The following is a 24,493-nucleotide window of genomic DNA, read 5'->3' on the forward strand; positions in this document are numbered from 1 at the left end:
GGGCGGTGACTTGCCCTCGCTCTCTGCCAGGACCCGCGACAGGGAGGGGGCGGGGCCAAGATGGCGCCGAGCGCCGGGTGAGCGGCGCTTTGGCAGCGGTGAGAGTCTTACTGCCCCCGGCGCTGGGCCGGCGGGGGCGGGTCTGAGCGCTCCCCGGGAGGAGGAGACCCCTCAAGGGGCCGGTGTGGGGACTGGGAAGGAGACGGTTGGTTGTGTGTCTGTGCGCGTGGGGACTCCGGGTAGCATTGCAGGGATGTCGGGGGACCTGGGGTGGGTTCTCTGAGCTTCCTTTGGCGCTGCCCGGCGATCTTCGACTTGGTTCTTTGCTGGGAAACTACTGCAGAGTCTAGCTCAAGTTAGCTCTGCTCTCAGAAGTCCCTCTGCTGTCCCCACTGAGCTGAGACGCTTCTGAAGCTGTAGCGTGTTTTATGAGCCCTTGCTGGCAGAGGGTACCGCAGGGTATGGACAGATTAGTAGGTGTTCACCAGGGAACTGGGACACGATTGCTTCACGTATATCTGGCACCAGGCACAGAGTATGTATTGAATAATTTTGTCCCTTATAGGTAGGACTTATAAAAGTCTTTTTAAACCGGGATGGTTTAAAAAGTACCAAATTCTCCTGTGGCGCTCTGTTGTGAACCCCTGAGGCTAATCTTCCTAATGCCCAGCTCCCGATTCCTTTTGGGTCCAGTGTAAACTTAGGCTTTGGCCTGTGTCTTATTCATCTGGATAATCGTGATGCCCAGCATTTATTGAGCACCTACATCTCTAAGCCTTGCAGTTCATTCATTTGTTCAACAAGTACTTATTATTTCTGGTGTCTCAGGCACCAGCCTGCACCCAGAATACATCCATGAACATAATAAAGATCCCTGTCCACATCGTCGATGAGACTGACAATTAGTAATGATACAGTGTATTAGAAGGTATTAAATACGACGGAAAAGAAAAAGTAGAGTAGAATGAGGGCCGAATAGGGAATTAGAATAGCATGGTCAGGTTCAAATGAGAAGGGGAACAAGGGAGGTGGGAGGGAGAAAGGAAAGAAGAGACAGGAAAAAATGGAAACGAAGCTTTTGTAAATAAAGAGGGGAAGAGGGGTTGAAGGGAGGGGAGGGGAATGGAAAAAAAGAAGCAAGAAAGATATATTACAGGTACAAAGTCCCTATGATGAATGTGATCATTAGGCATCTAAAATGTACCAATAAAATACAAATTAAAAAAAAAATAGCCTGGTCAGGGTAGGCAGCCAAACAGACATCGAGGAGGAACACAGAGCAAAAGCTGTAAAGCTAAAGCACGTCTGGCGGATTTTAAAAGACAGCAAGAGGGATGATAGGGTTAAACAAAATAGAAAAAAGACCGGGCATGGTGGTGCACGCCTGTAATCCCAGCACTCGGGAGGCTGAGGCAGGACGCTCACTGTGAGTTCGAGGCCAGCCTAGGCTACAAAGTGAGCTCAAGGCCAGCCTGAACTGCATAGTGAGACCCTGTCTCAAAAGGAAAACAAACAAACAACAACAACAAAAAAAAAAAAACAAAATAGAAGAAAGACAGAAGATAAGAGATGTGATGGGAAGAAGGCAAATCTTGAAGGACGTGGTAGGCCACTGTTAGTGTTCTTACAGTAAACAGGGAACTGTTACAGTAGAGAATTGACAATCTGGTTTATATTTTGACAATCATCTTGGCTGCTAGTAAAGAATAGATGTAGGGAGACTGAGGTGGAAGCAGAAAGAACTTGTCCAGAGGCTATTGGAGTTCTGTAGGAGTTAGATGATGGCGACCTGGGCTACCAACTGGGAGTGGAGGAGTCAGGCTGGAGTTAAGGTGAGGGTGGGCCCGGATAAAGAGCCAGTGAGTACTGCATTACTATGAAAATGAGGGAACTGAGTCTGGAGCAGGTGGGTAGCGGGGAAGATCAGGAATTCAATTTGGTAGAGGTTTTGAGTTGTGTTTCTTTTTATTTTTACCTGCTCCATCTCCCTGCCAGGGGCTCCATCACTGCACCTGGGGGCTGCATCCTTCCAGTGAGGGAAGGAGGCACTCCAGCATGGCTGAGGAGAAGAAGCTGAAGCTCAGCAATACTGTGCTGCCCTCTGAGTCCATGAAGGTCGTGGCTGAATCAATGGGCATCGCACAGATTCAGGAAGAAACCTGCCAGTTGCTGACAGATGAGGTCAGCTACCGAATTAAAGAGATTGCACAGGTAACCAGGCCCTGCTGCCCAGCCCTGCTTTGTGTCAAGGATATTACCCAGGCCCGCTTCTTCCTCCTGGTCTTAGACTGATGGCTGATGTCTTTTCTCCTGTGCCCCTGCCTCCAGGATGCTCTCAAGTTCATGCACATGGGGAAGCGGCAGAAGCTCACCACCAGCGATATTGACTATGCACTGAAACTGAAGAATGTCGAGGTGACTGGGAAGGGAGGGAGGCGGCTGACCCAGATGGAGCAGGGTGGTTGGCTGCCATTCTCCCAGATGCGGTGCTTGCCTTTTGCCAGGCTCACGTCTCACTCTAGCATCTCTCTTTCCCTCCTGATACAGCCGCTCTATGGCTTCCACGCTCAGGAATTCATTCCTTTCCGTTTTGCATCTGGTGGGGGCCGAGAGCTCTACTTCTATGAGGAGAAGGAGGTTGATCTGAGTGACATCATCAATACCCCTCTGCCTCGGGTGCCTCTGGATGTCTGCCTCAAAGGTTAGCGGAGGAGCGGGCAGGGTGCCAGGGAGGAGGGGAAGGAGGAGCAAGGCGTGTTGGTGTGAGAAGCCGCACAAGTGAAGAAGTTCTCAGTGTGAATGGCAAGAACGGGAGCAGGAACCAGAACACATCTACCTTAGCACGGAGTGACTTCCTAGTGTCCATTTCTAGCAGTTCAGCTCAACAGCTTCCTTTCTCACAGCTCACTGGCTGAGCATCGAAGGCTGCCAGCCAGCTATACCGGAGAATCCACCCCCAGGTAAACTTTTCCATGCCTACAGCCCACTCCCTTCTCTCCCTACTCCTGCCTTGTTCCTGTACCTCTCTCCCCGCTCTCATCGCTCCTCCTGCTGTGACTCGTTTCCCACCAGCTCCCAAAGAGCAGCAGAAGGCTGAGGCCACAGAACCGTTGAAGTCAGCAAAGCCAGGCCAGGAGGAAGATGGACCCCTGAAAGGCAAAGGTCAAGGGGCCACCCCAGCTGATGGCAAAGGTCAGTGCTCGAGACCAGGCCTCTCCCAACTCTTAGCCCAGACCCGATGGTCATTTGTGAAGTGGGTAAGGCCAGCGCCAGAGTCCCAAAAGGCTCAAGAAACGTAAAGGAAGCCACATGGGCAGAACTGGCAGGTTCAGGTTTGTCTGCCACTGAGGCCTCTTCTGGAGCCTTCTTTTTTCAGACCCATCACTCAATTCACACAGGGAAAGAGAAGAAGGCCCCACCCTTGCTGGAGGGGGCCTCTTTGCGCCTGAAGCCTCGCAGCATCCATGAGCTCTCTGTGGAGCAGCAGCTGTACTACAAGGAGATCACCGAAGCCTGTGTGGGGTCCTGTGAGGCCAAGAGAGCGGTGAGGGCCCCACTCGCCTGCCGTGATCCCACGACTCCTTTTGCAGCCCTCGCAGATTACTCCCCACGATATCTGCCCTCAACCCACTTGCTTCCCTCCTCCGACAGGAAGCTCTGCAGAGCATCGCCACAGACCCAGGGCTCTATCAGATGCTGCCCCGGTTCAGTACCTTCATCTCAGAGGGGGTGAGAGGACCGGGAAAGCCAGGCCCAGGATAAGGCGTGGGGAGGGGTGGCAGGGAAGGTGATCTGAGGAGTCCCCCTGCCTCTCGCTTTCCCCTCCTGTAGGTCCGTGTCAATGTGGTTCAGAATAACCTGGCCCTGCTCATCTATCTGATGCGCATGGTGAAGGCACTGATGGACAACCCTACATTGTATCTAGAAAAATATGTGAGTGGTCCTGCCCGCCCTCCTCACTGCCACCCACAGGAAGCATTTGTCGGAATCCACCGACCCCCTGCTTCTACAGGTGCATGAGCTGATTCCAGCCGTGATGACCTGCATCGTGAGCAGACAGCTGTGCCTGCGACCTGACGTGGACAATCACTGGGCACTCCGGGATTTTGCCGCCCGCCTAGTGGCCCAGATCTGCAAGCATTTCAGCACAACCACTAACAACATCCAGTCCCGGATCACAAAGACATTCACTAAGGTGAGCCCCAAGAACCTGTTTCACATCACCACCCCAGGGTTGTCACCAGGATGACAAGGGCTTCACCCAGCCCTGTGGTGGGGCAGTTGTGCCTGGGGAAATGACACCTGGAACAAGAGGCTGAGGAACTAGAACTGGTGGGAGGTTGAGCTGGGGGCTTCAACCTCATCTGCAACATCTTCATAAAGTTTGTCTCTAGAAGACCTGACAATCAGGATGCCTATAGGGCAGAATTTGGGTCCCTTGGGCCCCTCCTCCTTGGACCTTAAGACTCATCTGGGTTTCTTTTCTTTCCCTGCAGAGCTGGGTAGACGAGAAGACTCCCTGGACAACTCGTTATGGCTCCATTGCAGGCCTGGCAGAGCTGGGACATGATGTTAGGCCCCTGGGGAGGAACAGCTGGGTGAGGGGAGGCAGTCTTGAAGTTAGGGGACAACTGCCACCCACCTGAGAGACCCCAGTGACCCCGTGGCCCCTGGCTTCTCTCCTCCCTTCCGAACAGGTGATTAAGACTTTGATTCTGCCACGGCTGCAGCAGGAGGGGGAGCGGATCCGCAGCGTCCTGGATGGCCCGGTGCTGAGCAACATCGATCGCATCGGAGCTGACCACGTGCAGAGCCTCCTTCTGGTGACCAGAGCCCCTGCCCAGCCCTCCCCCATTTCTCCCCACTGATCCCCCTCCCACACACATAAGTATAATGTTTAGCAAGCATCTGACACATTTTAGTCATTTATCCCCACCTTTGCTGCATATATTCTAAGCACCCTTCAGAGTCTGGTGCTGTTTTGCTGATGAAAAGACAGGCACAGGTGAGCTAAGAAATGAAGAGTCTTAATCACTGTATGACCCAGTGTTGCAGGGCAAACATGCTGCATCGGTTGACTGCCCCACAGATGTTACCAGTGCATATAGCAAGTCTTCCACTCACAGCAGTGGGTTCCCACGTTTCCTCTGAGGGAGAACCGCACCATTTCTTACACTCACTGACGGCCCTGCAGTTCCCAAGGGCGCAGTGAAACAGTGGGTATGTCTTCACACTCTCCTGCTTCTCTGCAGAAACACTGTGCACCTGTACTGGCTAAGCTGCATCCCCCGCCTGACAATCAGGATGCCTATAGGGCAGAATTTGGGTCCCTTGGGCCCCTCCTCTGTTCCCATGTGGTCAAGGCCCGGGCCCAGGCTGCTCTGCAGGCACAGCAGGTCAACAGGACCACACTGACCATCACACAGGTCGGTTGCTATGGAGGGGGGCAGGAAATAAGGATGCATGGGTGCGACATGGCCATGGTGCCCAGGGACGGGGATTTATACAGACCCAGGGACACAAAGGCCCTGAGGCAGCACAGTCTCAGAGAGCCTGGGCCCCATCAGTGAAGGATGTCCCAACCCCAGAGAGAACTACGGAGGAACAGCAAGAGCAGCTGGGTCTCCATTCAGGCCTTTCCTTTTCCTAGATGCTGACGTTTTCTTCTTGCCTCTTCCCTCACAGCCCCGGCCCACACTGACCCTGTCTCAGGCCCCTCAGTCTGGCCCTCGGACCCCTGGCTTGCTGAAAGTCCCTGGCTCCATCGCACTGCCCGTCCAGACACTGGTGTCTGCACGGGCTGCTGCCCCACCTCAGCCTTCCCCTCCTCCAACCAAGTTTATTGTAATGTCGTCATCCTCCAGCGCCTCATCCACCCAGCAGGTATGTGGCACCTGGGACTAGGGATGCAAAGAGCATGCTGAGCAGCCTGGGTCACCTCAGAGCTTTTTAGGGAGGCCTCAGAGTAGATGCCAGTCCCCTCCAGGCCCAAAGCCAGGAGATGGAAGGGCCACTCAGCAGGGTCTCTTAAGTTGTTAAGTTTGCATCAGTCTACACAACCCTGAAGATGGAAACCCTTCATGGGGTGGGGCAGGGTGATCTGCACTGCCTGCCTTTCTCCTTCAGGTCCTGTCCCTCAGCACCTCAGCCCCTGGCTCAGGATCCACCACTACCTCTCCTGTCACCACCACGGTCCCCAGCGTGCAGCCCATTGTCAAGCTGGTCTCTACCGCCTCCACTGCACCCCCCAGCACGGCCCCCTCTGGGCCTGGCAGTGTCCAGAAGTACATCGTGGTCTCATTGCCCCCAACAGGAGACAGCAAAGGTGGCCCTCCCTCCCATCCTTCTCCAGTCCCTCCCACCTCATCTTCCCCCTCTCCGCTCGGGGGCAGTGCCCTCTGTGGGGGGAAACAGGAAGCTGGGGACAGCCCGCCTCCAGCTCCCGGGACTCCAAAGGCGAATGGTTCACAGCCCCCTGGACCTGGCTCCCCTCAGCCCGCTCAGTGATAACGCCGTCCGCCTGCTGGCCTCTCCCGTGGATTCCTATGTGCGTGCGCAGGAAAGCAGGGTGGAAGAAAGAGTAGGCTTGTTTACCCCACATGACTTTCTTTTTAGATACTGTACAGTCACTTCCTCAGAATAAAAGTCAGTTTGTAAGTTCTGAGCCTTCCAGTGTGAGATACCATCGAAGGGGCAAGTCCCTGGACTGGCTTCTCAGGACTCTCCTACTCACACCCTGAGCAGCAAGCCAGGACTCCAAGAAAGAAAACACTGAACTCTTCTCATTTGTCTGCCTGCTGCCTTCGCTTTCACGCCCTGTGTGGGGAGCCTCAGATCCGAATGACATAGGCATCGCTGTGGCTTAGGTGGCGTACCCACTTGTGGGGGTTGGCGTTGCCACTGGGCCTGAAGGTCAGCCTGAGGAAGCGAACCTGGAGGCCAGAACACGTGTGCCGGGGGAGTTCGAAGGACAGGCTTGCGGGGCCCAGCCCCAGTGGAGGGGATGAGGTGGAAGGCCCATGGCCAGAGGCTCCCAGTGAGCTGGGAACGTCCATCTGTGAGGAAAGAGGAGAAGGAGGCCCTGAAGCCAGGCAGCTGCCTGCGCTGCTGGGAGCAGGGCAGCAGCTGCACCAGAAAGGCTGGCATGGGAGCCCCGAGTGGAGGTGGGACGGTGGGTGCAGGAGGGTCAACAGGGGTACCTGGAAAAGGCCTGAGAGTTGAGAGCCTCCTTGTATCCGGGGTAGGTCCCAGTGAAGAGCTCCCTCCCCCAGCTCTGCCTTCTGCTCTGGGCTGCTGAGCTCCTGAGACAGGCTAGAGTGTGGAGAGACATGGTCCAGGGCTCAATGGTGCCTGCCTTGGCAGAGCAGTCTCCCCCCAGGGAACCTTCCCGGGGAGCACGCACTAACCTGACCACCCCTCGTGGCAGTGGAAGGTGCAGTCTGATGTTGACAGCTTGGCTGCAAAAAAAGGAATGTGGTTAGCGCCAGGAAGGCAGCGTCCCTTGTCCCTGTTCTTCTTCAGTGTCACAGTGGAAGTTCGGCACAGGTGCCTAACATCTCCCTGCCAAACGCTACAGCCTCTAAACTGGATTAAGCTTCTGAGGTTGTGAGACGCAGTTGAAGGAGTAAGTGGTAGGTTCCTGGCTCTGACTCTGACCCTGTCTTCTGTCCTACACTGCTGAGCCAGGCCTGGCTGACCCCCACTCTTACCTCTTTGGGGGCAGGTCACACCGTAACTTCAGGTAAATCTGGAGCCTGGATAAGAGGGCAAAGTACTATTATTTAGGCCAGATCCTATTGGCATCTTACCGTTACTCACCCAGGGCCTTCTCACGAGGCTGCACAGAATACACCCCAAGAAAGAGGAGGGCTAAAATCCAGCCCAATGCCACTGGTCAAGTCTTTTTCCAATTGCTGCCCTATCACCTTTATCACCACCCTTCCATACTAAGTCTTGGGAACATCTATGCCTTGCGTTGGCTTGATTTCCAGAGTGGTTCTGGAACACAGGAAATGGTCTCACCGGCCTGAGCCTTGGTCCCACTGCACAGAGGGAAAGAGCCGGAAAGGGAGCGGGGAGGGGAGGTCATCAGAGAGCTGGTACCGCATCACAGTCAGCTGAAACCAGAGAGGAATGAAGTCAGCTTAGTCTCACCCTTCCACCGCCTCCCTCCCGTACGATGAATACAGTATGCTGGGCTCTCCTGATCCTGACCTCGCCCTGGGGTGGCTGCAAGCGGAGGATCCGATGAGACTCAAACTCGTCCAGGTTTACTGAGCTGTGAAATGAGACTTCATCAACCCGAATTCCTGGCCCATAACCTGCAAACAGAGACTCCTGTCCTAATCCATGCTTTGAAAGAGAATGACTAGGTCGGGGAGGTCCCATCTCCAATTTTTCTCCCTGAAACTTGGAAGTGACCTCCCCTGATGAGAAAGACCTCTCAGTCTTTTTCACCTCTCAGTTCTGATTTTCCCACACAGAATTCTTCTGTCAAGCCGATGCGCATCTCTGTTGGAGGAAAGAACGTCAGACAAGGTCAGAAAACACCAAGGAGCCTGTCCCAAACCCAACTCCTAGGTCCTCACCAGAGCCACTGGGAAGGAAGCTCTTGAGCCGGAGCTCTCCTTGCACATCCACCTTCAGTGGTGATCCCTGGAAGGGGCAGGGAGGTTAGTGCCCAGTTGTGACCTCCTGGACCTATTTTCCAAGTACCACTTGTCTTCAGCTCTGGAGTTGGGAGCCCACACTTACATTCGATGCTATCAGTACTGACAATCTCTCCACTACATCCAAAAAAACTTCATTCTTTTGGCTCTGGGAAAGAAAGGGGATTTGAGTGGTGGAGGCTAAAGACCTGCATTCTAAAGTGAACAGCCAGAAAGAACAGGGTAACTGAAGTAAAGCCCTGGGACGGAGGAGTAGGAGAAGGGGTACCCACGTCTAGGGCAGTGGAAAGACAAGCCAGGATCTTGGATTCTGGTGTCCCAGAAAAAAAGTCTAAAAGTCTGACCTCAGTGATCCCTCCCTGACCTGGTCAGAGCGACTGGAAAGGACTGGGCGGCTGGCCGCGCTGCTGGGGGCCACTTTGCTCTGTTGTGTCTCTGCCCCAAACTGTAAAACACCCAAAGCGACCAATTCTCAGCTTTGAAGCTCCCCAGCAGCCTGCCTTCTCCCTTCCTTCCCTGATACTGACCAAGCCAACACTGCTGAGATCAAAGAGGCTGAAGGGCTTGCTGACCACAGCTTCCGTCTGGATGAAGTTTCTTAGCATCTCTGTGGATGTGGTCTGTACGTAGCCATAGTCCTAGTGGTGAAGAAGGAAGGACAGATAGTTTTGAAGTGGTCAGTGAAGGAAATGGGTGGAAAAAGCGTGGAATTAGCCCCCCAACCACAAGATCCCACAGTAGAAGAGTGGTTGTATCTCCCTGGGGAACAGGGGAGAGGAAAGGAAAAATCACTGGTCCTTACCAGTACTTCATCGAGGAGTTCATAGACAAGAGCCACGTTTCGGGAGATGGTCCCTTCACTGAGGGAGCCACAGTAGTCGCCCAGGAGGGTAGCTAACCTGAGGAAACAGAGCAAAGTGTGGACTGATCCTTCTCTCAGGCCCCTACTTTGGGGTCCAGCCCAGCCCTCCTCACCTGGAGAGCAGCTCTAGGAGGCTGAAGGGAGAAACGTTTTCTGAAGTCGTGGCAACTAAATAGAGACCGCTATGTCTGATGTGGATGAAATGACGGTCCTCATGGTACTGAGTGGGGGGGAGTTAGGAAAAAGGGGTTATAGTGATCAAAGCTCCAGAAGATTCCAGGTTCTACCCTGATATCCCCTGCTAGACAGTCGCAGTGTGGCTTTAGACGATCTCTGAAACATCCGGAAGGCCAGAATTCCTCATGTGCAAACAGTGTTAATACTAGTACCAACTCTACAGTTCTTTAGGATTGAGCCTGGCAAGGGGTTGCGCCTGGTGTACTGTCAACGCCCAATACACTTTTCTTAGTTATATTTGGGGAAAGAATACTCCTCAGTGGAAACTTCAAAAAAAAAAAAAACAAACCACAAAAAAACCCCAGCCCTTAAAAGGGAAGGAAAAAGAACCCACTACTCAACCTCCCCACCGCACCCGCCCGCGGACTGGTTACCATGACAACCGGGGACTCGTCTCCGGGCAGTCCCGTCAGCTTCCGGTAGAAGAGCTCGGCCACATCCCGGCCACCACTGTCCCCACGGACTGGCCGGGTGGAAGGACAGTTAAGGAGCAACCGACACCGACGGCCCTGAGCTCACCTCCCAATCAGCCGCTCCATCCCGCTCCGTGTCACAAGGATACAGTCTTTGTAGATGAGTGGGTCTCCCTTGGAGGACAAGATGAAGAACTGAGAAATCATGGCTGTTCTGGAGAGTAGACCAGCAGAGGGTGAAAGTTGGGCCTGCCCCGCCCTGCGGCCCCGGAACAAAAGGACGCGCGTGGGTTGGCCCTTTAAGAGCGACTCACCTCCTCCCGCGTCAGCTGGGACCGCGGGAAACCCGGCTCCCGCCCCGCCCCTCCCGGCGATTCCTTCTCCACCTGCCCGCCGTCTTCGCGTCACTCAATCCAGCCTTGCTGGGTGATTGGTGAAGGGTGGAGCCTGCGGTGGGTGGGCGGGGCGAAAGGCCAGCCTTTCTGATTGGCCCGCGAGCAGCGTAGTCGGTCACGTGGGAGGCGACGTTTCGCGCCAATTTCGGTTGGTTCTGCATAGTCCTGTGCGTGGCCGTTTTCTGTTTCCCGGGAGTCAAAACTACTACTTTTGCCAGCTGCTGCCGAACGGCCACCGGTAGCGATGGCACTGAAGGACTACGCACTTGAGAAAGGTAAGGATCTGCAAGCCTGGGAGGGGGGCTCTGCGCGAGAAGCTCCTGGCTGACACCTGTTGGTGTGACTTGGGGTCGCGGTCGGCGGGCTCTGGGTTGAGCGAGGCTAGAGGTACAGCTGAGCGGCGACGGTGCGAAACAGACGGTGCGCAGGAGGCGCACGGGGGAGCGTCGGGGCCGAGGAAGAGCAGTCCTGCCCGGGAAAGGCGTTGGGGTCGTAGGAGGGATAACTCGGCTGGGGTTGCAGAGAAGGAAAGGGTGGTATCCAGAAAAGGAGAGCTAGGCCGTGAGGGCTCCGGGCCTCAGGGATGGGGGCTTTAGAGCCGCCTCCCTCCAAGCCTTGGGGGACTCGCCAGTTCCCGCGTCCGGCCAAGACCCGCCGAAGCCCCAGGGGCGGGCAGGCGGGGGCCGCTGCGCGCTGCGATTGGCCAGTTCCAGCCGCCCTCCGAGCGGAAGTGGAGGCGGGCGGAAGTGGCGCGATGCAGTCGAAGGGAGTGTCGTCGGTAAACAGTGTCCTTCCGCGCAGTGGCCTCGGAGCAGCTGCCAAGGGTGGGGGCGTGCCTGGAATTCGGGGATTTAGCGCGAACCCGCCAGGGGCGGCAGAGGGTTGGAACTAAGTGGCCCTGGGCGCGCTAGCCAATCGTCGGACGGACTCCCGCCTCGGGCGGAGGAATCCCAGGCGGTGAGGCGGCTGGAATCCGAGCCCATGTGCTTCTTTGTTTACTAAGAGCGGAAGCAGTGGCGGGAGCGGGGGTGGGGTAGAGGACTGGTCGGGTAGAGGTGCGGGCGAGAGCGCGGATTTAGAGACTCCGTAGAGAAAGAGGAGTCACATAGATGGAAGGAGAGCTGAGAGCATTGAGATCTAAGCGTGTTGTGGGACGCGGGAGGCCGTTGGAGAAGGGTGCTGAGATTCTTAACTAAGGCAAAGACTGGAATTCCCCCGGGGAGGGTGTTGGTGAGACTGGTAACTGCCAGGGGCCGAATATTTTGGGCTTAAAACAGACTTGGAAAAAGGAGTCCTCCCCTTTTTGGGGAGAATTATGTAGGTTTACTTACACGTTTGCATAATTAACGAGTGAGTCCTATTTAAAGCAAAAGTGGGTTTTTAGGCTTCTCTTAGGGATTTGCAGTAAGGAGTCCAAAAGAAAGATTGCTTCTTGTGATTTTTACGTTTACCTTGTAGAAAAGATTAAGAAGTTTCTGCAGGAATTTTACCAGGATGACGAATTTGGAAAGAAGCAGTTCAAGTATGAGAGTCAGTTGGTAAGTCCAACACGGGGAAGGGAGTTTGGAAGGGAGTGGCGCTTAGGGAGCTGTTAAGAGGTGGCTGGTTTGTCTCAGCAGGTACATTGGTCTGTAAGTGATCTGTATAGTAGGGTACTTGATAATGGTATAATGTTACACTGTAATAACCAAGGTGCTTTGAGGACTTGGGAGGTAGGCCGTCCTAGGAGTCAGGGACATGAGTATTGCTGGCCTGTGCTGCTGTTTCTCTTTGTGAATGACCAGACTACTGAGCTCACAGCAGTGGGTTTGGGGGTTGAACAGATTAAACTTGGCCCTGAGGTGTTCTGCCTTTTCTCAACCCCAGGTTCGGCTGGCTCATCGGGAACAAGTGGCAATGTACGTGGACCTGGATGACGTAGCTGAAGATGACCCTGAGTTGGTAGACTCAATTTGTGAGAATGCTAAGCGCTATGTGAGGCTCTTTGCTGATGTTATACAAGAGCTCCTGCCTCAGTACAAGGAGAGGGAGGTAAGTGGTTGTACAATACTGCACAGCAAGGAAACCAAGTTTTTGAGACTTCCTGGGTCCCAGTGGTTTGTGAGCTAGCAGAAAGAGGGCACTGATTTCTCCCTGGTGCCCTCTATGCTCTCCTTTCCTCATCTTTTTGTTACTTGAGATACCTTGCTGCGCAGTTCTGGCTGGCTTTGAGCTCATGGTGATCCATCTGCCTCAGCCTCCAAGTACTGGGATTACAGTTGTGCGCCACCATACCCAGCCTCCTTTCCTCATCTTGCCTGCCTGAGGACTCTTTTCTTTGCCTGTTTTTCTTGCTATAGGTTGTAAATAAAGACGTTCTGGATGTTTATATCGAACACCGGCTGATGATGGAACAGCGGAGCCGGGACCCTGGGGCAGCACGAAGCCCCCAGAACCAGTATCCTCCGGAGCTCATGCGCAGATTGTGAGTGTCACTGTGGGAAGGAGCGGGGACTTTTTTTCCTGGACCTTACTGATGGCAATTTTTTCTCCTTTAGTGAGCTGTATTTTCAAGGTCCAAGCAGTAACAAGCCTCGTGTGATCCGGGAAGTACGGGCTGACTCTGTGGGAAAGTTGGTAACTGTGCGTGGAATTGTCACTCGTGTCTCTGAAGTCAAACCCAGGATGTTGGTGGCTACTTATACTTGTGACCAGTGTGGGGCAGAGACCTACCAACCGGTATGTGTAAGGCATGGGACAAAGAACGCACTTGACTGTGCTGGTCATTTTTGTACAAAGTAATTTTATCTGTTGGTGTTAATCTGTTCTTTACTGTAGTTAGTGTGAAAGATGCTTACATACTTGCTTTGCTTTCTTGGGTACATAGTGGTATCCTGTTTTACTGGTTTTTGTCATCATTAATCCAGAATAGTTTAGGGAGTTCTTGATACTTGTAAGGCGTTTGCTGTGGATAGGAAATAATTCAAGTTATGGCTATAAGGAGTTTTCCCTCTGATTTTCCTTGCTGCTTCCTTTTTCTCATGTCCTAGATCCAGTCTCCCACTTTCATGCCTCTGATCATGTGCCCGAGCCAGGATTGCCAAACCAACCGCTCCGGGGGACGGCTGTATTTGCAGACACGTGGCTCCAAGTTCATCAGGTTCCAGGAGATGAAGATGCAAGAACATGTGAGTTTGCGGGTATTTGGCCTTTGGCAGGTGAAGCACAGCAGTCAGTTGAATCCTTTTCTCACTTATGCAGAAGGAAAAAACAAAAAAGGGAAGAGCTGAGGCAGGAAAGTCACCTAATGCAGGGTGGCAGTCTGACTGGGGTTTTCTGAGTGAATTGGGAAGAGGTGAAGGCCTCAGTTTCCCTCAGGCTGATCTGAAGCGGGGCAGACTGAGCAAAGTCGTAAGAGCGTCATTTGTAGGAGTGAAGTTTGGGCCCCTGTGGTCTTACGTCATTTTCTGTTTTTCCCATGTACTCTCTGCCAGAGTGACCAAGTGCCTGTGGGAAACATCCCTCGAAGTATCACAGTGATAGTGGAAGGAGAGAACACAAGGATTGCCCAGCCTGGCGACCATGTCAGTGTCACTGGTATCTTCTTGCCGGTCCTGCGCACAGGGTTCCGACAGGTAGTCCAGGTAAGAAAGGGACTCTTCTTCTTCCCTTCAGAGAAAACTAACAGCAGTGTATCACCAAAGTAGAACAGAGGGGTTTGTGAAGAGACCGTTACGGAATCAGGTGGTTGGCAAGTTAGAGGATTTCATTTGCAGCCCAGTGCTCTCTCGTCCCAAGGGCTTACTCTCAGAAACCTACCTGGAGGCGCACCGGATTGTGAAGATGAGTAAGAGTGAGGATGATGAGACTGGGGCTGGAGAGCTGAGCAGGGAGGAGCTGAGGCAAATTGCAGGTGAGGGGCCAGGGGAGAGAACGGGGTGGGATCCAGCTTCATCCTAGCGCTTGTCCCCCAGGAAATAATGTACTTTCCTTGCAGAGGAGGATTTCTATGAAAAGCTGGCCGCTTCTATTGCCCCAGAGATCTATGGGCATGAAGATGTAAAGAAGGCACTCTTGTTGCTGCTGGTGGGTGGCGTGGACCAGTCTCCTCGAGGCATGAAAATCAGAGGTACGGTGGAAGAGGACAGGCTTTCGGGAGATGAAGTCAGGTGGGAGGAAAACAAAACAGTGATGAGTTAGCGTCCGTGTAACTCACGAAATAAAATCTGGTATCTCAGCTCGATGGCTGCATGAGTGCTGTTCGGAACTGGTAATGTGAAGTACAGGCATGAGGCAAACATGTTCGACCGCGTGCAGTGGGGGAATGGTCGCACGTGGCTTCTTTCTCTTCCAGGCAACATCAACATCTGCCTAATGGGGGATCCTGGTGTAGCCAAGTCTCAGCTGCTGTCTTACATTGATCGCCTGGCACCCCGCAGTGAGTAGGGACAGCTAGAGCACGGAGTTTGTTGAAAAGGCTGTGGTTGGGAAGTGGAGACCTGCAGGGGGGTGATGGTGGGGAAAGGGAAATGTTGCTGGCTCAGCACCCCCACTTGCAGCCACCTCAGGAAGTCCTGGCCTGGAGAGAGCAGTTCCAGTACAGGCCTTACCTTACTAGCCCCATTGCCTGTGTGCTCACCCTGTGCTTCCTTCTTTCTTCCTTCCCATTCTCTGAATGTCTGCTGCTCTCTTCCCCTCTAGGCCAATATACAACAGGCCGGGGCTCCTCTGGCGTAGGGCTCACGGCTGCCGTTCTGAGAGACTCTGTGAGCGGAGAGCTGACCTTGGAGGGTGGGGCCCTGGTGCTGGCTGACCAGGGCGTGTGCTGCATTGACGAGTTTGACAAGATGGCTGAAGCTGACCGCACAGCCATCCACGAGGTCATGGAGCAGCAGACCATCTCCATTGCCAAGGCCGGCATCCTCACCACACTCAATGCCCGCTGTTCCATCCTGGCTGCTGCCAACCCTGCCTATGGGCGCTACAACCCCCGCCGCAGCCTGGAGCAGAACATACAGCTTCCGGCTGCACTGCTCTCTCGATTTGACCTTCTCTGGCTGATTCAGGACCGGCCTGACCGAGACAATGACCTCCGGTGAATGAAGCTCAGCGCCCCGAGAGCCCTTTTGCTGGGCTGGAGGGAGGGAGATGAAATTAGAAAAATCCCTCTAGTTGTCTGTGGAAATTCTAGAGCCTCCTGCTCTTTGAACAGGCTGGTCTGTAGTGAGCAGATAAAAGAGTCAGGCCTGAGGTGCTGATTTGGAAGGAGTCCTGGAAAGTGTGTTCCTGCCATGCTATGAGGAAGAGGTGGGGCTGAGGGAGGGATACTGAGTTAGGTTCTGGTGTGCAGCCCTGAAGTACTGCTTTTTGCCTTTGCTCTTCTCAGGTTGGCCCAGCACATCACCTATGTGCACCAGCACAGCCGGCAGCCCCCTGCCAAGTTTGAGCCTTTGGACATGAAGCTTATGAGGTAGGAGGGCTGGGTAGGAGCGATGCGCCCCAGCAAAGCCCAGTGCCTGGCAGTGGCTTGGGCCATATGTTTGCTGAATCTCAACCTCCGGGTGTACAGTTTTCATCACTATCCCTCCACCTTGACATTCCTGAGCCTGAGAACAGAATTAGACCACGTGGGCGCACGCACCTCCACACACCTCCACATCCCTTTAGACCTGTTCTGTTAGTAAGCAAAGTATTTTTGCTCCTTTAGCTACCCCCTAAACTAAGAGGAAGAGACTGACCCGTCTTTGGCAGGTGAATTTTTGTTTTTGCAAAGGCCATTTTCCTGAAAAGTTGGAAGTAATTTGAAATGCACTGGCAGCTTACATTTGGCGAAATCCCTCAGTGATATTCAAGCCAAGCAAATAATCATTCACTGACTTTTTTATTCCTTACTTAAAACCTCTTCTAAGAATTTTCTCAAATGGGAGCCTTTAGGGAGGAAAAAAAAAATGCCTGTGCACTCTCTTCCTCATCTCTTTTCTGCTTTCCCACCAAGTTTTTCTCCCACAGACGGTACATAGCCATGTGCCGTGAGAAGCAGCCCACGGTGCCCGAGTCTCTGGCTGACTATATCACAGCAGCGTATGTGGAGATGAGGCGAGAGGCTTGGGCCAGTAAGGATGCCACCTATACCTCCGCCCGGACCCTGCTGGCTATCCTCCGACTTTCCACTGCTCTGGTGAGTGCCGGTCCCTGTCGTGCTGGAGGGTGATGTGTTGTGACCCTTATCTAGCAGCTGCCCCCAACGTGGTGCTCGCCTTAACACGGCCACCTCCTTCCCATTGGCCCTGCCGGGGCTAAAGTGCTGACAGTGCAGATAGTGGTCCTCTCTGTGCTACCGCACTGTGGGTACTTGCTGCTCCAGCAGGGCACGCACAGCGCCCATGGAGGGAAAGGCCGCCTCACTGCTGCAGCCTGGGGGGGCATCGTCTCATTCCGTACGCTGCTAGAGCCTGTGTTGTAAACCTTTTATTTCTGTCCTCATCTCTTGGACCTTCGTCATGGGGGCTCCAAAGTGCTGTTCGTGCAGGTAGTGTGATTACCTGACCTACTGCTGAGCTAGCACTTCCCGAGCCCCCAGGACACAGCCTCTGCCAGTCTCCTTGGCTGAGCTCCCCAGGCCCCATCTGTCATGGTGGGGAGTCCAGTGGAGCTCACAAGGGTCTGGTCTCCCTCACAGGACAGCTGAACACCGGGACTGGCCAGTGTTGAGAGGCGGAGACTTGGGCAATTGCTGGACGCTGCCCTGGGCATTGCACTTGTCTCGGTCTGACAGTGCCGGCCCAACACTGCGAGTGGGGGTGTAGGGTGGGATCCTCACTTTGGTCCTATGACACAGTAGGCGACACACGGCTTGGCCAGCCTTAAACTGGAACACAGGGATCCGTGACCGTGCTGTTTCCTTCCTCCCGTCTCCATCTCTCCCCTGGCTTCCCCTTAGGCGCGCCTGCGAATGGTGGACACGGTGGAGAAGGAAGATGTGAATGAAGCCATAAGACTAATGGAGATGTCGAAGGACTCCCTTCTAGGCGACAAGGGGCAGACAGCTAGGTGAGTGGCTCAGTGAAGGATGAAACAGTCATCTTCAGTAACAGATCATTTTATCTTTGTGGGTTCTGTATTCACAAGCATGAGGTTGGCCTCAGAATTTTAACACCAAGCACCATTCTCTGTTGCTGTGGAGTGCCCTGGTATATTCCCTGATCTCACAAACTCATGCGTTTTCTTCAGGACCCAGAGGCCAGCAGATGTGATATTTGCCACTGTCCGTGAACTGGTCTCAGGGGGCCGAAGTGTCCGGTTTTCTGAGGCAGAGCAGCGCTGCGTATCACGTGGCTTCACACCTGCCCAATTCCAGGCGGCTCTAGACGAATATGAGGAGTTAAATGTCTGGCAGGTCAATGCTTCCCGCACACGGATCACCTTTGTCTGATGACATCCTGCTTGAGACACTGGGGCCCACCTGGGGTTGCATTCAGCCAGCCCCCTCAGAAGGTGTAATGCCCTGCAGGGGATGGAGACCCCCTGTTTTCCCCACATTGCACTTCTTTTCATTCCTTTTGCTAATAAAGTTATGTTGAGTGTTATCTTCCAAACTCTGCCTGACTGACTTCACAGCAGTTTGATGTTTACACTCCTATATAGTGCACTCTTTTAATTTCATCCACTTGGTAAACTGATGTGAAAGTATCATGTCCAACTGCTAAACACAAGTACAGACACTGGGAAACACAGCCAAGGAGTAAGATGTCCCTGCTCTAAGAGAGCTTGAGGTTTGGGCTGGGGCTTCACTTTTTCATATGCTCCATTTTCCTTCTCAGGCCCCTGCGTTTTCACTCCCTTCCCTATTTAGCCTCATCTCTCATGCCAGTCAGACTCTGCATATAGCACCGGTGTGAGATGCCTGTCTCATTCCCAGTTTGCCCTTTATTTTTCAGTTTTTTTGAGGCAGTCTCGCTCTAATTCAGGGTGGCCTGAAACTTGCAGCCATCCTCCTGCCTCAGCCTTCAGAGTGCTGGTATTACAGGTGTGTGCCACCACTTCTGGCCCGGTTTACCTTTGTGTTAACTGGAATCAAGCCTAAGGCCTCATACGTGCAAGGCAAACATTCTAGAGCAACATCCCCTTTGTATTTGTCAAGCAAGGTCTCAGTGATGCAGGCTGACTTCAGGCATAGGGAGCTCCAGCCTAAGGTGGGTTTCCAGTGCACCACCACACCTAGCTTCCTTTTTTTTTTTTTTTTTTTTTTTTGGTCTTTTTGAGACAGGGTCTCGCTATGCAGTTCAGGCTGGCCTTGAGCTCACTTTGTAGCCCAGGCTGGTCTCGAACTCACAATGATCCTCCTGCCTCAGCCTCCTGAGCGCATGTGCCACCACACCTGGCTATTCCTTGTTCCTTAAGCACTCTCATCAGACGTCTTGCTCATCATCTTTAGTCAACTCCCTTAAAGTCCTATTTAAGACTAGAGACTGGGGAACTGCAGAGTGATGTTGGAATGGATCACCTGGCACACAAGTGCATATATTTAATCTTTAGACCCCCCCCTCCCTGGCTTCATCTGGCTCCATCTAAAGTGTGGAGGACACTAGGCTCTGCCTGAGGGCTGAGGTACCTATGGGTCTAATAGATGTATGTACCAATGTAGTACATGCAGAAAGAACCAAGAAACCCTCTTTACAATTCACATAGGTCAAAGGTTTGAGTTGCCTATTGTAGAAATATGCTTAATATCCTTTCCTGCCTTTTTATGTGAAAAACACTTGCAATAAAATTAATTTAGCCTGGGACAACAGATTTGCAGCATTGGCTTAGGTAAGCCAGTATCAGGATGACATTAAGGGACAGAACATAGACCGTGTAGGTGGAAGCATGCAACCTTTGACTCCACGGTCTAAGACTCCACCTGAATGAACGTAAGTCACCTCACGTAGCTGAGAATTTGTGGTCACTGAAGGGGATTATGAACAGCTGACGACAAACAGGGCCTCTGCCTCTGAGCAAGGCTGGAACAAAAGCGTCCTTTTAAGATCCAAGGTGAGAGACCCGTCTGGAGCCTAACAGAGAGGACAAAGCCACTGGGAAGGGGTGCTGAGGGGCTGCTCTCCTTTTATTAATGACAACAGTTTCTAAGAGTATAGCGCCCAGCCCCCTTGGGACAGCTGTCTGACCCCTGTGCGTGATCTCTTCAAATACCCTCGTCAGAAGAAGAGCCCCCGCATTCGCCTGCCGATGCCTTGTCGGTCGTAGAGGACGTTGAATTTGTTCACAAACTGGTTCATGGTGTTGCAAGTTTTGGTGATGGTACCAAGGTAGGCCATGAGCCCCACATCGTTGCATTGCTGGGAGGGAACAGAAAGAACCAGTTCCCCAGAGGGTCCCTCACATCATGCCAGGGCACCACAGTCCCATGCCTGCCTACAGAAATGATGTAAGTAAGCCCCGCTTCCCCATTCAAAGTTTTACACTCACATCATAAAAGTCTGTCTTGAATTTGTCTGTGCTGAGCACTGGAAGGCAGTGACACAGAGCATAGGCCTCCCGCAGGATCTCATGGTTGAAGGGGACTTCTCCTAAGGGTACAAAAATGCTGCAATGATGTGGACGCTGTCATTTCCCCGAGAGGAAAAATGGTGAAGGGCCAGGGAGGCACCTGTCCTACCTGCTTCAGATGCTTTGACATATTCCAAGATGAGCTTGACGCGGCTGTGCAGCATCTTGATGGCGCTATGCTGTGCTATCAAATGTTCGGCCACTGGAAGGGGACAGGGCCAGGTGAAGGGTAAGAAGGCATGGGGTGACCCTTCCACCCCTCCCAAGGAATTGCCCCGCTTTACCAGTAGAGTTCTCTCCACTGCCTGTTGCTGTCATTCGGGCTACATGGTCTACCCCGATGCGTTCGGCTTCCTCTGTGGCCAGGGTGTAGGTCAGCTCAGCAAACAGCATTGTGGCCTGCAGGGTATCCAAGACAGGGAGAGTCAAAAGCAGGAAACAGGCCAAGAGCAGGATCTGAAGACTGAAGGGTGGTGTACTACCTACCTCTCCATTGATTATATCAATGACAGACTCAAAAACACTAACAGGCAGCTGTAAAGAACAGATGGAAAACAGTTCTTACTAAAGGCAAACACACCAGAACCTACATTCTGTTTCAAGTTGGCCTGGGCCCTTTCACACGCTCTCTCTCATCTAGTTTCCCCAAGAACCCAGTGAATTAGGGATTATGTCCACTTTATGTGTGACAGTGCTAGACAGAGGTTTAAGGACTAACTCAAAGTCACACAGCTCATAAATGGCAGCACAGATTCAATCCTGGCACTCTCCAGTAAAGGAGAAATGTGTCACATTTAAATGATATTAAAGGATAGGTGTAGGACAGAAAAGCGGCACATAGTGGGCCTGGGGTCAGAATACTCACATCTGTGTGCTTGGTCATAGGGTTCAACTTAAGAAAGAGGGGGCTCTCAATAATCTCGCACACCTGAAAGAGAGGGGCAGTGCACAGCGAAGTCAACCCCCATCTTTCATCTTCCCCTCTGTTCCCTGCCCCAGCATGCACACGTGTGAGCATGTATACCTGCTTATGGACGTGGATGTCGGAGGGGTCAGGCGGCCCCCCTGTGGTATACCAACCCAGAAATTCCAGCTCCTTGAATACCTGTTTAACTGGAGAGTAAGAGGCCAGAGCACACAGGATTTCTTTAAACCACCCTTCCTCAGTTTGAAGCTCCTGGTCTATATTTACCAACTGCTACCTTCTCAAATTCTGATTCAGTTTAGAATTTTTTTTTTTTTTTTTTGGTTTTTCTCCGGTACCAGGAACTGAACTCACGACCTTGCGCTTGCCAGGCAGGCGCTTTTGCCGCTGAGCTAAATCCCCAGCCCCCAGTTTAGAATATTTATTCCTTTCTAGCCTGTCTTCTTTCATTTGGAGCAATACTGATTTTTTTTTTTTTTTTTTTTTTTGAGACAGGGTCTCGCTATGCAGTTCAGGCTGGCCTTGAGCTCACTTTGTAGCCCAGGCTGGTCTCGAACTCACAATGATCTTCCTGCCTCAGCCACCCCAGTGCTGGGATTACAGGCTTGTGCCACCACGCCTGGCATTTGGAGGAATACTGAATGTGCTTTTTTTCCCTGAGATTCTTCAGATATTCTCCATCATCCCTCCTCTGCTCTCATCCCCCTCTCCTTTGCTCCTTCCCGACCCTCTGGATCCCCCACTTTGCGCTTTTTTTTAACTCCCACTCCTCTTCCCCACTTCCATTCCCCTCTCACACTGCTCCTCCTTGGTGTAATAATACTCCTTGTCAATGATAATCTTCTCTTCCACGGTGTGGGATAACAGCTCAAAGGAGTTCATCACCTCGATATTTCGGCCTTCCTGCTTCCCGATCAGAGCCCCAATCACTGGTAAGGAGAATGACAGGGAACAGGCAAAGATAAAGCATCTAAAATAGTCCCCTAATCACCTGAGGGTCTGGGGCCAGTGTGAACCTTGGGGAAACAGTAACTTGGCGCGGGGAGCGGGGGGTTAGCTTCAGTAAAAGGGGAAAGATCACTGTTTGGAGGTAGGGATCAAGGCAGAGGGTTGGAGATTTATGCAGAACGCTCACCCTGTACAGGTCGCCCCTCCTGGGAGCGCATGCGGATCCAGTGGTCTGAGATGTTGAGAATGACAAGGGGATGAAGAGCGACGGAAACGCTGCCCGTCACGCCGGAGGCCATCACGCTGGGGACTACTATGGGTGGAGGGAAAAGTGTGAGAGTGACAGTCCGCGCCCCACGTTCTTCCCTGGAGATGGGAGTGAGGGAGAGCACAGCCTGGGCCCTCCGTCTCTCCTCCAAGGAAGAGATGCTGCTTCTCTAGGGGGTACAGGAAGGCCTTAACACACTCTGAAATGGTGTCTCCAGCGACCGCCCCACACGGCCCGTTACCTGCTGCATCCACCTCCATCCCGCTGCTCCCTCCAGTCCCGTTTGTCGCAGGCGCCGCCGCTGCCGCCATTTTCCCCGCGCCCGCCAGCCTCGGCCCCGCCCCCTTCCTTCTCGGCTCCCGTCGGCGAACGGCGCATGCTCAATATCCGCGTGGCTCTGGGTCTCGGGTTCTGGAGCCAGCGGTCTCTGACCCGGGAACTCCACTTTCAGGACCCGCGTCCGGAAGGATTTTCGTAGACCCTGTCCCCGCCTCTCGCGGGTGACCCCGTAGGAAACACTTAACATCCCGTCCAACTTGATCTTGTCTCTAAAACTGGAATGAAAATGCCCACTTCTTAAGGCTGGTACAGAATGAATGAAATGTTATTGTCAGAATGAAAACCAAGCTTATGATCACAGCCTGCAAGTGCCTGCATGATCTGGTCCTGATTGTCAGTCGACCCTGGCCTCTGCTTTTCCAGCCCTTGATCCTTGCACTGCAGCCACACTAGCCCTCATATTTTTGTTTTTCAGTACCGGGGTTTGAACTCAGAGCCTTCACACTGAGCTACAGTCCCAGCTCTTGTTCTTTTTTTTTTTTTTTTTTTAAAGGGTAGCAAAGTTTTATTAAAGGTAGAGAAAAAGGTCCTGCAGAGTGAGTTTATACCAAGTAAAAATAGGAAAAGACGTACACCCTACAGCGTCAGGGTGGGCCACCATGCAAGACAGAACATAGTAGCACACTTTTTAATTTTATTTTATTTTATTTCATTTTATTTTATTTTATTGTTAAGACAGGGTCTTGCTATGCATTTCAGGCTGGCTTGAACTCATTATGTAGCTGAGGCTGGCCTAAAACTCTCGGGAATCCTCCTGCCTTAGCCTCCTGAGTGCTGGGATTACAGCTGTGCAACACCACACCCAGCTTTGTTACTTTTTAAATTCGAGACAATGTCTCACTGAAGTGCTAAATTGCTCAGGGTTGACTCAATTTGTTGATCTTCCTGCTTCAGCCTCTGAGAGTGCTGAGATTATAGGTGGGCACCATCAACCCAGCTCTTCATGTCTGTTTTCCATACATTTTATTCTCTCCCCCTTAAGGGCTGGGGTTCCTTAGTTTGGTTCATCACTTCATCCCTTGTGCCCAACACCATGCCTAAATATTTTTTGAATGAATTCTCCATAACACTGCATCTCCTGCCCCTCCTGTTGCCCCCACAAGTTGTTGGTCTGTACCACCCTTCTGAGGCACCTAGGAAGTAGGCTGGTTCCAGGAAAGGTTTTCTCGTGATAATGGTGACTTAAGGAAAGTAAGCAATTTTTCCACGGAGGAGCCTGGATGAAGGAAAGTTAAAGGGCCAACAATGCTCGCAGGAAGGAATCTGAGAAACCCTACAGTGAGAGAGAGAATTCGTCAAATTGTAGACCCACTAGTAAATCCCCAAGGTCTGGACCAGCTGAAGAATTTGTCAAAGCATACATACCTCATTTCTCTTAGGAAAAATAAGACCAGAAAAACCTACCCCTGTCCTTTCCCCAGTACTAGGATTAAACTCAGGGCTCTCACAGTGAGCTACCTCTCCAACTGCTGTTTTGTTTGTTTTGTTTTGTTTTGTTTTGTTTTCTAAAATGGTCTTGCTATGTAGTTCCAGCTAGCCATGAACTCAGTAGAGTTATGACCCTTAGGCAATCTCAGCCTTGGCATAGCAGGAAGGACACCTGATTAGAACAATTATGTCACCTTGATCAACGTACTACAGTCAGCAATAACAATAGCATAAACACAGCCTAGAAAAGGACAAATTATGGTAACTATTAATTTGCTACCTTTAACCATGGGAACTAGATTTGTGGTTATATAACAAAATCTAAAACAAAGCAGAAAATTGTATAAAGTAAATAAGCCCTCAATATAGCAATTTTACTCTCAGGGGGAAAACTCAAATGGGGTGGTGGAAAACAGGGAAAAGAGGAGGAAGAAATTAGAAGCAAGGCTGGCAGACGAAGATGATCTGAACTTTGGGAAAA

The 24,493-nt window shown here is 52.4% G+C and overlaps 4 protein-coding genes across 9 annotated transcripts; 2 read left to right on the forward strand and 2 right to left on the reverse strand.

Annotated features, from left to right (window-relative positions):
- Positions 1-13: 13 nt before the first annotated feature.
- Positions 14-6,660, forward strand: Taf6 (TAF6 RNA polymerase II, TATA box binding protein (TBP)-associated factor, 80kDa). Of its 2 annotated transcripts, none has more exons than XM_005413755.2 (15): positions 14-98; positions 1,996-2,211; positions 2,329-2,415; positions 2,548-2,701; positions 2,904-2,960; positions 3,073-3,192; positions 3,399-3,544; positions 3,652-3,729; positions 3,832-3,933; positions 4,013-4,195; positions 4,497-4,571; positions 4,698-4,823; positions 5,253-5,426; positions 5,686-5,883; positions 6,127-6,660. In XM_005413755.2, the coding sequence occupies exons 2-15, from the start codon at positions 2,056-2,058 to the stop codon at positions 6,505-6,507; spliced, it is 2,037 nt and encodes a 678-aa protein (XP_005413812.1). In that variant the 5' UTR covers positions 14-98; positions 1,996-2,055; the 3' UTR covers positions 6,508-6,660. The 2 variants fall into 2 exon arrangements, with proteins under 2 accessions (XP_005413812.1, XP_005413811.1); XM_005413754.2 differs by lacking the exon at positions 14-98 and adding an exon at positions 133-205.
- Ap4m1 (adaptor-related protein complex 4, mu 1 subunit) lies at positions 6,590-10,590 on the reverse strand. Of its 2 annotated transcripts, none has more exons than XM_005413751.2 (16): positions 10,496-10,590; positions 10,331-10,395; positions 10,143-10,231; positions 9,645-9,751; positions 9,472-9,568; positions 9,197-9,307; positions 9,034-9,114; positions 8,755-8,817; positions 8,589-8,655; positions 8,458-8,511; positions 8,215-8,321; positions 8,023-8,117; positions 7,710-7,754; positions 7,407-7,457; positions 7,200-7,311; positions 6,590-7,055 (listed from the first exon to the last, which is right to left on the reverse strand). In XM_005413751.2, the coding sequence occupies exons 2-16, from the start codon at positions 10,386-10,388 to the stop codon at positions 6,831-6,833; spliced, it is 1,362 nt and encodes a 453-aa protein (XP_005413808.1). In that variant the 5' UTR covers positions 10,389-10,395; positions 10,496-10,590; the 3' UTR covers positions 6,590-6,830. The 2 variants fall into 2 exon arrangements, with proteins under 2 accessions (XP_005413808.1, XP_013364919.1); XM_013509465.1 differs by having other exon boundaries at positions 10,331-10,355; positions 10,496-10,556.
- A 135-nt stretch (positions 10,591-10,725) lies between these two features.
- On the forward strand, positions 10,726-18,150 carry Mcm7 (minichromosome maintenance complex component 7). 3 transcript variants are annotated; one of them, XM_005413747.2, is made up of 15 exons: positions 10,726-10,851; positions 12,035-12,114; positions 12,443-12,607; positions 12,916-13,040; positions 13,114-13,294; positions 13,606-13,743; positions 14,050-14,199; positions 14,354-14,468; positions 14,553-14,684; positions 14,910-14,993; positions 15,257-15,650; positions 15,942-16,025; positions 16,565-16,733; positions 17,496-17,605; positions 17,786-18,150. In XM_005413747.2, the coding sequence occupies exons 1-15, from the start codon at positions 10,821-10,823 to the stop codon at positions 17,985-17,987; spliced, it is 2,160 nt and encodes a 719-aa protein (XP_005413804.1). In that variant the 5' UTR covers positions 10,726-10,820; the 3' UTR covers positions 17,988-18,150. The 3 variants fall into 3 exon arrangements, with proteins under 3 accessions (XP_005413804.1, XP_005413803.2, XP_005413806.1); XM_005413746.2 differs by lacking the exon at positions 10,726-10,851 and adding an exon at positions 11,382-11,400; XM_005413749.2 differs by lacking the exon at positions 10,726-10,851 and adding an exon at positions 11,428-11,533.
- On the reverse strand, positions 17,639-22,590 carry Cops6 (COP9 signalosome subunit 6). 2 transcript variants are annotated; one of them, XM_005413744.2, is made up of 11 exons: positions 22,487-22,590; positions 22,165-22,290; positions 21,827-21,958; positions 21,129-21,217; positions 20,970-21,032; positions 20,591-20,638; positions 20,389-20,503; positions 20,214-20,306; positions 20,024-20,124; positions 19,748-19,893; positions 17,639-17,918 (listed from the first exon to the last, which is right to left on the reverse strand). In XM_005413744.2, exons 1-10 carry the CDS (start codon positions 22,554-22,556, stop codon positions 19,753-19,755), a joined length of 978 nt encoding a protein of 325 aa, XP_005413801.1. In that variant the 5' UTR covers positions 22,557-22,590; the 3' UTR covers positions 17,639-17,918; positions 19,748-19,752. The 2 variants fall into 2 exon arrangements, with proteins under 2 accessions (XP_005413801.1, XP_005413800.1); XM_005413743.2 differs by lacking the exon at positions 17,639-17,918 and having other exon boundaries at positions 19,641-19,893.
- Between the last annotated feature and the right edge of the window lie 1,903 nt (positions 22,591-24,493).

Source organism: Chinchilla lanigera, unplaced genomic scaffold (genome assembly GCF_000276665.1).
Source record: "Chinchilla lanigera isolate Chin_1 unplaced genomic scaffold, ChiLan1.0 scaffold00172, whole genome shotgun sequence".
NCBI classification, from domain to species: Eukaryota; Metazoa; Chordata; class Mammalia; order Rodentia; family Chinchillidae; genus Chinchilla; species Chinchilla lanigera.

Bases quoted from the DNA above. Each gene is read 5' to 3' on its own strand.
- Taf6 (XM_005413755.2), top strand. From the start codon at position 2,056: ATGGCTGAGGAGAAGAAGCTGAAGCTCAGCAATACTGTGCTGCCCTCT. The intron at 4,196-4,496 runs GTGAGCCCCAAG...CTTTCCCTGCAG, and splicing joins TCACAAAGACATTCACTAAG to AGCTGGGTAGACGAGAAGAC. The intron at 5,427-5,685 runs GTCGGTTGCTAT...CTTCCCTCACAG, and splicing joins CCACACTGACCATCACACAG to CCCCGGCCCACACTGACCCT.
- Ap4m1 (XM_005413751.2), bottom strand. From the start codon at position 10,388: ATGATTTCTCAGTTCTTCATCTTGTCCTCCAAGGGAGACCCACTCATC. The intron at 8,818-9,033 runs GTCAGGGAGGGA...TTTCTTTCCCAG, and splicing joins TTTCCAGTCGCTCTGACCAG to AGCCAAAAGAATGAAGTTTT. The intron at 8,512-8,588 runs GTGAGGACCTAG...TTCCTCCAACAG, and splicing joins CTTCCTTCCCAGTGGCTCTG to AGATGCGCATCGGCTTGACA.
- Mcm7 (XM_005413747.2), top strand. From the start codon at position 10,821: ATGGCACTGAAGGACTACGCACTTGAGAAAG. The intron at 15,651-15,941 runs GTGAATGAAGCT...TGCTCTTCTCAG, and splicing joins GACCGAGACAATGACCTCCG to GTTGGCCCAGCACATCACCT. The intron at 16,734-17,495 runs GTGAGTGCCGGT...GCTTCCCCTTAG, and splicing joins TCCGACTTTCCACTGCTCTG to GCGCGCCTGCGAATGGTGGA.
- Cops6 (XM_005413744.2), bottom strand. From the start codon at position 22,556: ATGGCGGCAGCGGCGGCGCCTGCGACAAACGGGACTGGAGGGAGCAGC. The intron at 21,959-22,164 runs GTGAGCGTTCTG...TCTCCTTACCAG, and splicing joins GGAGGGGCGACCTGTACAGG to TGATTGGGGCTCTGATCGGG. The intron at 20,125-20,213 runs GTAGGACAGGTG...TTGTACCCTTAG, and splicing joins TGTCAAAGCATCTGAAGCAG to GAGAAGTCCCCTTCAACCAT.